The following is a 13,161-nucleotide window of genomic DNA, read 5'->3' on the forward strand; positions in this document are numbered from 1 at the left end:
GACTTGATACATCTCCTGATTTTGCTGCCTGGCTAGCAAAATCATGTAGTAAAAAGGATTAAAACACTTGTGGGAAACCATATATGGCTGGTAATCTACATTTGGCTCAGAACTACAAGCCAGACATTTATGTCATTTCTGGAATTTTGAGACTCCAGTTTTAATTAATCTCAAAAAGTCAGTTCCACAACTACTGGCTGAATCAGTACAGTCTTCCTACATACATGTGATACTAAGATTCACCACAGAGGAATAATCACTGAAATGCAACTTCACTGTAACACTTACAATAGTGGATAAAATAAGAGGAGTTATGAAAAAAAATCATGATCTAACCTACCCAAAATCCTACAATCATAATTCATTCACATAAAACACTACTTTGAAGAGCTCACTATTCATAAAAAAACAGAAATATCACATTCTGTATTACTATCAGCTGTCAACCAAGTTACAAGCATACAAATTTTATAGTTCGCAAGGCATAATTATAATACTTAACATATGTGATTCCCAAATTTTAGTCTTTCAGCTGTTTTAGACTTCCAGCTACCAGAAGCACCAGCAGCTTGGCCAAATGTCAGGAATTCTAGGAGTTAAGGTTCTAAACATCTGGAAGACCAAAGTTTTGGAAGCACTGCTTTAAGGCTACCAAATGACCCAAAACAAAACATTCACAATGTTAACTGTTCTGAAGAAAGTGCACACTACCATTTCCAGGGATTTCTTGACAGTGCTACTTAATCCTGGGAATTTGTTTCAATCATCTTGGTGATATGAATTAAATTAAGACGTATGATAAACAATATTTTATTTTTACAGGAACCAGCTCGGCCACAAAGATAATGGTAGAAACTTTCATTTCTATTTTCAATCAGTGGGAGCATTGGGCCTTACTATTTATCAAATTAAGACAATTTCATGTAACTAGATTGCTAAACCTCACATTTTCCCCATATCGTACTAAGGACTCAGTACAATTTAGTTTATTTGCAGCATTAGATTGAACTGCAATTAACTGAATAAAGAAACAAAGATCCCCCGATCATACACACAGCAAAGGAGAAGGCAAATACACATGCCCATTCCTTCTCCTTTTTGGCAAGTTTATTATTACAGTGGATCCTGGGTATCCACTGGAATTTGAGTCTAGGTTCCAAAATCCATGGATGTCTAACTTCTAGTATATACAATACCACAGTAAAATGGGGCCACTTATATAAAACAGAAAATCAAGGTTTGCTTTTGGCATGTTTTACAAAATAATTCCAATGCATGGGACCCGTGAATACAGAATCCATGGATGTGGAGGGTCAACTGTACAGCTTAATATAGCAATTTAGTTACAGACAAAAGCAAGCAAGTGTGCAGATGCAAGGTATATGAAAACCATACACATTAGCCAAAAGTAAAGAGGAACCTGGCAGCTGGAGAACACCATGGTGGGGAAGGGTACCCCACCATCTTGGCAGAATGCACTAAAGGCCACAACTGACACATATGCTAACTTTTATTACATTTGGTCATTAACTGGGTACATGGCCACCTGCATTAACAGTCCTAAGCTTCTCCTTCATATGAAGTTGCCCTAGACCAAGTCAGCTCATTGACTTGTTCTGCCCAGAGTTGGAACTGTCCAGGACTCCAGGTGTGGGACTGCCAACTCCCTGAAGCCTTAGTCAACATAACAACACTGATATAATCAATACAATAAATTTTAACATCAGCTCTCAAAGATCCCATGTTAATGTTCACTGAGTAGAATTAGGGTTAGATGGAAGAGTTCTCGTTTCAAAGTTCTGCGACAGATAAAACATATCGTTTTCCACAAACATATCATGCAAAAAAAAAAAAAGCTTCCAGTCACACATTGGAATCTCTCTTTCTATTATCTTTCTTCTTCTCCAGACAATCCTCAAATCTTCTATAGACATTGTCCCAACCATCTAGGACGTATGTTTGGGAACACTTGGGGGGAAAAGAATCCACTGTATCAGTTGCAAATTAGAAGGGTTGCAGTGGCGCAATGGGTTAAACCCTTGTGCCAGCTGAACTGCTGTCCTGAAAGTCAGTGGTCTGAATCTGTGAGACAGGTTGAGCTCCTGTCTGTCAGCTCCAGCTTCCCATGCGGGGACACAGAAGAAGCCTCCCACAGGTGTCCCCTGGGCAACGTCCTTGCAGATTGTCAATTCTCTCATACCAGAAGCAACTTGAGTTTTTTATCTGACATGATAAAATAAAGTTGAAAATTTTATTGGCAGACCAACTCTGGTAAATTTCATCCATTTAGAACACCCTAATTAAACTTAAGTTATTATCCTTTTATTGGAGATGGGTGGCTATAGTTGAAACAAGATGGGACAGTAGTGTTGATAGTGTAAAAGAAGGACTGGATCAATCCAGGCTCAAATTTTTAGTCAGTCCTGAAACTTTCTGGGTGGGCTTAGCACTAATAATCACTTCTCAGCCTGAAATACATTACAAGATTATGTGGATAAATATGAAGAGGATGAGGACTGTCAGGCTGAAAACAAATACAGCTAACAAACATAGATCCCACCAAATAAACTGGATTTTCTCAACCCACTATGTTTAATTTGTGGAGTTTTGTTTGTATAGCCACTTTCTTGATTATCCATGGATTCAACAATTCATGGCTCAAAGTGTTTTTTAAAAAGATTTAAAACAAATATTAATTGCACCATTACATACGAAGTGGGCCAAAAGTCACAAACAGCTTTCAATATTATTTAATAACTCCCTTTATTTATTGTTTATTTATTTACAATATGATAGCATCATATATACCAAGTATGGGCAAACTTCAGCCCTCCAGGTGTTTTGGACTTCAACTCCCACAATTCCTAACAATCTTTGAAAGGAAATTATATTACAGGTCCAAAATCAAATTGAATAAAACAGTGTAAAATTTTATTTTATTGCATGTCAGAAAAGCACCTTTGTGACTTTTAGACCACCCTGTATAAGAGAGAGCATGCTACACCATTGTATGTAATTGGGATAGAGCACCCACAGATTTGGGTATTGAAAAGGGGCAGTTGTGGTCCTGGAACCAAACCATAGTGGATACCAAGGGCCCACATTGCATTTGCCAGACATCTTTGGAGACCCCAAAAGCCACTGAGAACAAATGAAGTTGCCACAACTTTTGTACCAGTTATCAAAGCTATGTCACCTACACCAGTAGTTCCAAACCTTTGGACTAACACAGGCATGGGCAAGCTTTGGCCTTCCAGGTGTTTTGGACTTCAACTCCTACAATTCCTAACAGTCTATCGGCTGTTAGGAATTGTAGGAGTTGAAGTCCAAAACACCTGGAGGGCCAAAGCTTGCCCATGCCTGGACTAAGAGGTTTGGGGAATTATGTTCCTAAAATCCCCAGCCAGCTGTCAGCAATGTCACTTGAGGACTAAACGTTGGGAACCACTGGCCTATATCAAGGCGCCATCTTCCTACAAATAGCAGCAACAGAAGCCATGCTGAGGGATTTTGTAGAGCAGCGGTTCTCAACCTTCCTAATGCTGTGACCCCTTAATACCGTTCATCGTGTTGTGGCGACCCCCAGCTGTAAAATTATTTTTGTTGCTACTTCATAACTGTAATTTTGCTACTGCTGTGGATCATAATGTAAATATTTGATATGCAGGATGCATTTTCATTCACTGGACCAAATTGGCATAAATATCCAATACTCCCAAATTTGAATACTGGTGGGGTTGTGGGGAGGAGTTGATTTTGTCATTTGGGAGCGGTAGTTGCTGGGATTTATAGTTCACCTACAATCAAAGAGCATTCTGAACTCCACCAATGATGGAATTGAACCAAACTTCCCACACAGGACCCCGATGAACATCAGAAAATACAGAATGGGTTTGGTGGGCATTGACCTTGAGTTTTGGAGTTGTAGTTCACCTACATCCAGAGAGCTGTGGACTCAAACAATTTTGGATCTAGACCAAACGTGGCACGAATACTCAATATGCCCAAATATGAACACAGATGGAGTTTGGGGAAAATAGACCTTAACATTTGGATGTTGCAGTTGCTCGGATTTATAGTTCACCTACAATCAAAGAGCATTCTGAATTCCACCAATGATGGAATTGAACCAAACTTCCCACACAGGACCCCCATGACCAACAAAAAATACAGGAAGGGTTCAGTGGGCATTGACCTTGAGTTTTGGAGTTGTAGTTCGCCTACATCTAGAGCACTGATGGATCTAGACCAAAACTGAGGACTCAAACAATTTTGGATCTAGACCAAATGTGGCACGAATACTCAATATGCCCAAATATGAGCACAGATGGAGTTTGGGGGAAATAGACCTTGACATTTGGATGTTGCAGTTGCTGGGATTTATAGTTCACCTACAATCAAAGAGCATTCTGAACCCCACCAATGATAGAATTGGGACAAACTTCCCACAAAGAACCCCCATGACCAACAGAAAATCCAGTGTTTTCTGATGGTCTTTGACGACCCCTCTGACACCCCTCTCATGACCCCCAGGTTGAGAAACACTGTTGTAGAGGGAGAGGGGCCGTCCCAGAGAAAAAACAGGCCCCAAGTCGAGGTTTGAAGAGTCCAGCCTGTGATGAGGACTCTCCAGTCTTCGTAAACCCACCCACCCAGGCTTGGGAAGAGAAGCCACACACATATCCATCCCTCGAACCCCTCCTGGGGGGACGCGATGCGATATGTACCCCTTCGGCTGCGGCCACACAGGCCTCGGAGGACAGAGGAAACAAGCCTTGCCCCAAACACCCTCGCCGACAAGTCGCCTTACCCCGGACGTTGTGCGCCTGCGCGAACCCTCCCACTCACCCCGGGAAGCGGCCCAGGCGCGCGCACACGCGCAGGCGCGTTCCCGAGCCCTCCTCACCAGCGGTGGAAAGAAGTTGAAACAAAAACCGGGGGCTTCTGCACAGCCATAGGTGTCTAATGCGCGCCTGAAAAAAATACACCATATAAGTATATGTATATGTATATATCGTGCTTGCAAAGTTGTATCTAGCCTCTGTAATTCTACCCGTGAGAGTAATCAGAGAGGAAATGTTGATACACCGTTTGCTTTCAGAATGGGACGAAGTGGTTTTCAGGCAAACGCAAGGGCAGGCGCCTCAGGTAAGAGAAGGACCCCGCAGGCAAAGTGCCAGTTGAGGGCTAAAGAGGAGCAAGGTGTCAAATCTGGAGCAGGTCTTGTAGTGTAGACCAAGGAGGGTCTTACTTTGAGCTGACATGGCAGTAGCTGAGGTCGTGGTGGTGGGATCCTGTATGACTGACCTGGTGAGGTTAGTATGGCAGCTAGGAACCTCTCTGCTCTCAAATTAAAAATTTAAAAATGAAGAAAAATGTAAAAAAACCTGCAGAAATTATATCAAATTATATCTAATCACCAAGAAGTGTTTCACAGTAGAAATGAGGTTCATTGTGTGCTGCAAATCTCAGTATTCGTTCTGCTGGGAGTTTCAGGTTCCTTCCACACAGCTGTATAAAATCCACATTGAACTGGATTATATGGCATATAATCTAGTTCAAAGCAGATATTGTGGATTATCTGCCTTGATATTCTGGGGGCCCTTCCACACAGCCCTATATCCCAGAATATCAAAGCAGAAAATCCTACATTATTTGAGTGTGGACTCAGATAAGCCAGTTCAAAGCAGATATTGCGGGATTTTCTGCCTTGATATTCTGGGTTATAGCACTGTGTGGAAGGGCCCTGGGTTATATGGCTATGTGGAAGGTTCCTTGGAGGATTGCTACATGATTCCCACCAGTGCTTTAAAGAATAATCTGTTTTAATAGAATACTAACAGCCCTGCAGTTAGTATGCAAAACAAAACAACACAGAATGAACTGATTACCAAAACATTATGATTTATACTCTGCCTACCAGCAGTGGAACTCTCTGCCCCGGAGTGTGGTGGAGGCTCCTTCTTTGGAAGCTTTTAAACAGAGGCTGGATGGCCATCTGTCGGAGATGCTTTGAATGCAATATTCCTGCTTCTTGGCAGGTGGTTGGACTGGATGGCCCATGAGGTCTCTTCCAACTCTTTGATTCTATGATTCTACCACTTAGATTTATTGCCAAATGTGAGGGGCGATGGTGCACAAAAAATGATATTGTCTCAAACAGTGATTGTTGCCCAGAAAACCTTGCAAAACCATTTTCTCAATGAAAAGTTGATTTGTTTAAGATGTACGCTTAGTAATACATGGCTATGGATTCAATGGGACTTAATTCTGAGTAAATGTATATAGCTGTGGTCTTAGATCTTCTCGTCATAAATCCAAAATACATATTCATATTTTTCATAGTAGTAAGCTCTTTCCATACAACCTTGATCCGGAGACCTATAGGAAGCCTTTGTATCTTTTACTGTGGTGGTTGTGAATCAAGTCATGAAAGCTTATGATACAACCTGCTAGTGTTTAAGGTGCCGCGCAGTTCTTGGTAATAAATTCAGAAAGTGTTATAAAAAGTAATTCATTTATAATAATAATAACAACAACTTTGTTCTTATACCCCGCCACCATTTCCTCGAGGGGACTTGGAGCAGCTTACAGATGGGCTGAGACGCCCACAAAACATAAAAGCCAAACAATCAATTACAGCAAAAATACAATTTTAAAAAGAGCATAATAAAATATAACAATCCAGATAAAAACAAAATTAAATAAAACCTAAAATATAAAGCAACAATGTTAAAACTCAAAACAATGTTCATCAAAACCAATAACAAAACCAATTTATGATTCCAAACCCTTTGAGGGTACTATTCTGTGCACCCTGCGTCTGTACCTTTTTGTCATGACTTTGACCTAGTACAATAAACTATTTGATTGACCCCAAACCCCCACACACACAGATATGCCACATAATCCAGTTTCTGAATGCAAAGTAACTGCATCGAACCAGATTATATGACAGTAGACTCATATAATACAATTCAAAGCAGTTAAACTGCATTCTGAAACCAGAGTATATGACAATGTAGATCCTGTCTGAGTCAACCACCTCAAGATATAGATGTTGTGGGATAACAGTGGTTGCGTCTAAATCATTTTTGAACTCCCCAGCAATTCCTCTCACTGAAGGATAGGGCTGTGAACTATGTAGCCTCATGTAACCTGTCACATTTAGAGCAGAGCTTTCTAAACATTTCATATTAGTGACACACTTTTTAGACATGCATCAATTTGTGACACCGTAATTCGGTTTTATTAGCAAACCAAAGATTAAATCAATTCCTTATAAAAGACATGGACACATACCTAAATTGTAACAATGAAATGTATGGGGATACAATATCTTATGTAAACTTTTCATTTATATATATTTAAAAATATATTATTTCTTTCTTATTTCACATAGACTCAGGGGTTTCTTATTATGTTTGCATGACACACCGACACACTGCAGCCGACACACTAATGTGTTGTGACACAGTTTGAAAAGCTCTGCTTGAGAGGTTGTTTGCAGACTGGAGTCGTTGAATCTGCAGTGTCAACAATGAACTTTGATTTTTCCACTTCCTTTCAGTAGCACAATGTAGTGGTATAATTGTTGGACTGTACTGGTGACCAGGGCTTGAATCCCTCATAGACATGGTAAGCCACAGGGTGAACCTGGGCAAGTCGTATTTTCTCAGCCTCAAAGGAAGGCAAAGGCAAGTCCCCTCTAAATAAGTCTTTCAAAAAATAAATAAATCCAGTAATAGAGTTGCCTTAGGGTTATCATAGGTTGTAAACTACTGAAAGGCACACGGCAATAACAAGGATGTAAGATCAGAATTGAAGAGGTCTGATTGCCAATTGTACAAACATCTGACTTACATAAAAATCCTAGTTACAAACGGGGGGGGGGGGGTGTTAGGTGCCCCCCCCCCCCCGAGCTGGCACACTAGGCCTTTTGCAGTATTTTAAGACATTTAAATGTACAAGTAATATATATTATATTGTAAGACAAATATCTGGCCAAGTTTTCTTTGAAGTAGAACTCATTGGAACTTTTAAAGTTTTGGTTAGTATGGTGTGAGGCTAGAACTACTGTGAGATTTTACTGCTATCTGTATCCTCATAGAAATATTTAATCTCACTTCTTATTCTTGGGACAATAGGAAATGAATCTACCCCTAAGAAGGGAAATGAACTCCTGGAAAAGTTATCATGGAAAAATACATCTCCGCTGAAGCTTTAGCACCAATCCTTGTTTCTACAACAAATCTAAATTTCCAAAATCTAATTGTCACAGGCACAAAAAGTGAAGTGAAATCTTCTGAACAGGGGCACAGACAAAGCATATGTTACAAGGGTGTTAACCCTTCCATATACGATCCAAAACCTTGAAATATTGGCTGGAGTTATGCTTAAGAAATGTACTGTTCTAACTTACATGCTTAAAGAACTTATCGTGTTCATAACCTGGGGACCACCTGTAGAGGTGAAATCAGATATTTTTAGATTTAAGACATCATGTTCAATTCTATATGATTTCCTTTCCTTCTGTGTATATGTACTCCTGTTCCTGATGATATGCATCTTACTATCCCACCTCATGACTGCAGTCTTCAAGATAATTTGCAACATTCATAAAATGTAACAGTGTTGCCAATAACCTTACCCTTTAAACCAGGCATCGCCAAACTCTGGCTCTTCAGGTGTTTTGGACTTCAACTTCCAGAATTCCTAAAAGCCTACCAGATGTCTGTTTGTTTGTTTGTTTTTTGTCATGTCAGGAGCGACCTGAGAAACTGCAAGTTGCTTCTGGTGTGAGAGAGCTGGTAAGTCGCTTCACACCAACACTGAATACATCTAGTCAGGCCCGTAGCCAGGATTTTGTTTCGGGGGGGGGGGGGGCTGAGTCTGAGTGAAAGAGGGTTTACCCTAGCAAACCTTTTGTATCGTTACCCCAATACCCCCATGCATATGGGATATATTGAGTATGGTGATCAGATCATGATATGAATAAACATAGCAGTTTAAATAATGCACCAGTAAGGCCTTCTCGCGGACCACCATCAGAATTTCCGGGGGGGGGGGGGGGCTGAAGCCCCCCAAGGCCCCCCCCCCCCCCTGGCTACTTGCTTGCATCTAGTAATTTGTTTCAACAATGCTTTTCTGAGCAACATCAGGAATACTACAAATAGCTAGTCTGCCATCCAATATATCCATCATAATTTTCCATTGTCCTCCCTCAAAGAGTTTGGATCTGCGATACCTTTTTCAATTTTCAGCAAGGAGGGGAGCATATAAAATACATTTGGTCCCATTATGGCTACTGGAAAAACTTTCTTTCTTTGCATATTCTCTAATGCTAGTGGAGGATGTCTTGGAGACACCTTCATCAATGGCTACAGGTGAATGCTAGTTTTAGGAGGGAGGAGTCAGGTGGACGTTGATCTCAAATTAATGGCAGGATTTCTGCAATCTTGCCTCTTCATTTGATTATCCCATCTGAATTTTAGAAAAGAGTACATTTTAATTGTATATTTGTGCAGTTGCAACCCTTCCTATCAGTCTTCTTATGGAAACAGGCTTTACATGCAAAGAGTCATTCATGCTCCATAGGAAAATATATTTTTTTTCAATATTTCTGATGAATCCTAGTTCTAGGAAAACTATTTTAAAACGACTAATTGAAGGAAATGTTTGAGGCAGGTTATATTAGTATATGAGTGAATAATAATGCAGGTGGAATTTATAATAACACTAATTAATTAATATTAATTGCATGTTCTATCATGTAGCCTTTATTTAGATCTAATTTACTAAGAAAGATTAACATTTAAAAAGGAAAAAAAATGTGCCATCTCTTAGATTGTAAAATCAATCACTATAAGTATATCACTAGTGACTCTAGAGACCTTTTCACATTAGAATGAGCATTCAGCACGCATCATGGCAAACCCATGGGGTCCCAGTGGAGGGGGGGGGGGCTGGAGAACCCTTCGTTCTACACCCTGCATTGCCCAACTTACCTGGACCCCCATCGCACAAGGGGAAACATTGCTGCTCAGTTTCCCCCTATTGTTCCAAAGGAAACACGGGAAGCTTCTTGTGTTGCTGCTGCTGCAGCATGCTTCCTCTCCTCTTTCACTACAGAGCCCAGCTAGAAGTTCCTGTGTGTCATGTAATGAGCGCCATGATGAAAGGGGAGAAGATGCAGCATATGGGAAGTAAATCAGCCCATTTGATGAGGTCAAAAGTCATTATAAAATATAACATAACCCAAGTACAACAGCACACACGGGTTAGTATATATTTATTACAGAGTATATCTCATTCATTTTGAAGTTACATAAACATCAATAGTGGTAATTTTGGACTTCTTAACATGCCGATCTATCCCTGTTTTTGTATTTTTTTTAAATTGACTTTCATATGTACTCAATTTTTTGTGTGTTCTGCTTTGTTTTCTGTTTTGGGGTACCAATCCCCCATGATTACCAATATATCTCATTTTCATGAGTAATCAGTTTATTTCTGGCTTCTATCACAGACTCTTCTTCCTCTTCTGTTTTTATTGTTAGGGCATATCATTGGGTTATGGCTATACTAGTAATAGATTTTTCATGAATGCTTATTGATATTATTTGGTAATACTATACTGCAATCCCTGACTGCTTTTGCTAAATCTGATACCACTATTCATGACACCATTCGATTGACATTTCCAGAATAAAATATTACATAGCAATGCTGTTTAAAATGTTGCATTCTTGTCTACTTTTGCTTGCTTGTATGAAGTGTTGTTATGTTTATTCCATTTGTATAATGTATACAATTTATAGCTTCCTGTGATTCATATTTCCCACATTTCATGTGAGAATGTGAAGCATTGGATTTTTTTTTACATGTCTTGGGACATAAGCTGATCTCCCTTTGAGCTTGAATTGTTATATTGTCATCTCCCCTTGTGTTTTTTTTCCTACTAACTAGCTGAGTTTTCAAACATGCATGAATCTTCCTTTATTTTGCATTGTTTTATCATAGGGTTTTCAAGGTAAAAAAAATTCAGCTGTGATTTATCCATGCTTCTTTTGTGCAATACTAAGAAGAGACATCATTGCCTCAGTGGAATTGCTTCCATATCCTAGCTTGGGAGAGGAAAAATATAAAATATGAAAAAGGAGTTAGGGATGTGCTCAGCTTGGGAGGGAAAAATACGGAAATATAATATATGAAAAAATGAATTGATGTTAACCATTTAGGAACTGTTCCAAAACAACAACCACATATTTTCCATACGGGACAATCATATATATCGATGGAGACACACACCAACGCATATATTCTGAATTACAAAACATATAGTGATGCCACAGCTCTTCCCCAGCCCATCAGCTTAATTGCACAGCCACTAATATCAGTGGTAACTAGACATCCACTAGCTAGGAAATTTTAATCTCCTTGTGCTACTCATTCGTGCTGTTGTGGGCAACTGTGTAGGAGGGGGAAGAAGGAAAACTAATCAGTATAACATACGCAGGCATACGACCTATTTATTGGTTAGTCACCATTGGAGTAGATCCCTTTCACCATTGTTGAATGGTGAGCTGACATATTGATAAATGTATTCAAGGTATTGTACTCTAAGGTAAAGGTTTCACTTGACATTAAGTCTAGTCATGTCTGATTCTGGGGGGTGATGCTCATCTCCTTTCTAAGCTGAAGAGCTAGCATTCTCCATAGACACCTCCAAGGTCATGTGGCCAACATGACTACATGTAGTGCCATTACCTTTCCACAGAAGCGGTACCTATTGATCTCACATTTGCATTTTTTCAAACTGCTAGGTTGACAGAAGCTGGAGCTAGTAGCAGGAGCTCTCGTTACCCGGATTTGGACCGATGACCTTTCAGTCAGTTCAGCAGCTCAGTAGTTTTACCTGCTGCACTACCGGGGGCCCTATATTATACTCTAGTAAAGGCTAAAAGGGGATTTAGACTGTAGATAAAAAGACTCATAGGCAGATACATTCTTCAAGAATCATTGTAGTGATACAACTGGAGTGTTGTCATCATGCAGTTTGCAGCAAATCCGAGAGCTGGCAGACTCAGGACACACTAAAAATAAGTGAAGTTAAAATGGAAAAACTTGGTAATAGATGTAATAAAATACATAAAGCCATGGAATAATGGTTCCACTTTGGACGTAGAAAAGGTTAATACCTTGAAACTGAGCACACATACTTTTTAATGTTGGCCAATTTGAAATTGTACCCTCTTGCAAGCATTTGCTTTCCTCTGGTTTACTATTTTTACCTTCTAACAACAGGAAAAATATCCTGGTTTCTAGTCCCACAATTGACTTGCTTACCTCTAATCATAAAATTGTGAAAGCTTACAGGCTGAACAATTAAAAATGGTTACCTCTTAGCACATTAAAGAGAACGCATCAGCCCAACAGAGTCTCATGCCCAGTTCTAGATAAAGATGAATGAAAAATCAACACAATATCATTTTTGCCGGTGCATAGCAATTTAAAAGTACGTACTTTTTAGCACCTTCACGACAAACAAGTGTGATATAGTGTAAGATTTTGTAGATGGCAGCCCAACACATCAGATGCATATCCACAAAAATATATGCAGGTTAAGTGTCCCATATCCAAAATGCCTGGGACCAGAAGTATTTTGGATTTTGTTTTGTGAAATGTCTGTATTTGCATATATGTACTAATGATGGGACCCAAATGTAAACATGAAATTTGTTTGCATTCATTCACTTTGTACACATAGCCTGCAGATAATTTTATGCACAATATTTTCAGTAGTTTTACACATGAAACATTTTTGTACACTGAACCATCAGAAAGCTAAAGTTTCACTATCTCGGCTATTTTTGGATTTTGACATATTTTTGGATTTTGTAACAAAGACTTAATCCTTTGTCATGAATGCTCAGCTTTAAAGACTAACATTCTTTAATATCAGGGAAATAGCTGTGATTATAGGCTGAAGGTACTACCATAAATACATTGACAATGGACTTAGTGAGATCTTCTTTTGAGTACACATGCTTAGGATAATACTGTACATAACTCCTGTCATGCAAGACAACTTTGGTATATTATTATTTATTTCGAGTCTTCTTTCCTCTTTCCACTGTGGAAACAATGTTTCACATGTCC

General features: G+C 39.4%; 2 protein-coding genes across 9 annotated transcripts in view; one reads left to right on the forward strand and one right to left on the reverse strand.

Moving 5' to 3' along the window:
• The window catches only part of BABAM2 (BRISC and BRCA1 A complex member 2), a 142,894-nt gene extending 138,002 nt beyond the window's left edge, over positions 1-4,892 (reverse strand). Inside the window, exon 1 of one of the 3 annotated variants that reach the window (XM_060754111.2) lies at positions 4,811-4,892. The gene's annotated coding sequence lies outside the window, so the exon portion shown is untranslated. The other 2 variants (XM_060754110.2, XM_060754109.2) reach the window with 2 other exon arrangements.
• An 8-nt stretch (positions 4,893-4,900) lies between these two features.
• RBKS (ribokinase) overlaps positions 4,901-13,161 on the forward strand; it is a 109,197-nt gene continuing 100,936 nt past the window's right edge. For 4 of the 6 annotated variants that reach the window (XM_060754114.2, XM_060754112.2, XM_067464159.1 and 1 more), the window contains exon 1: positions 5,158-5,315. In XM_060754114.2, coding sequence (XP_060610097.2) covers positions 5,263-5,315 — 53 coding nt within the window. In that variant the 5' untranslated portion in view covers positions 5,158-5,262. Of the gene's footprint in view, positions 4,959-5,157; positions 5,316-8,761; positions 8,811-13,161 lie in introns of those variants that run through there. The other 2 variants (XM_060754116.2, XM_060754117.2) reach the window with 2 other exon arrangements.

This window comes from Anolis sagrei, chromosome 1 (assembly GCF_037176765.1).
Source record: "Anolis sagrei isolate rAnoSag1 chromosome 1, rAnoSag1.mat, whole genome shotgun sequence".
In the NCBI taxonomy this organism is placed as follows: Eukaryota; Metazoa; Chordata; class Lepidosauria; order Squamata; family Dactyloidae; genus Anolis; species Anolis sagrei.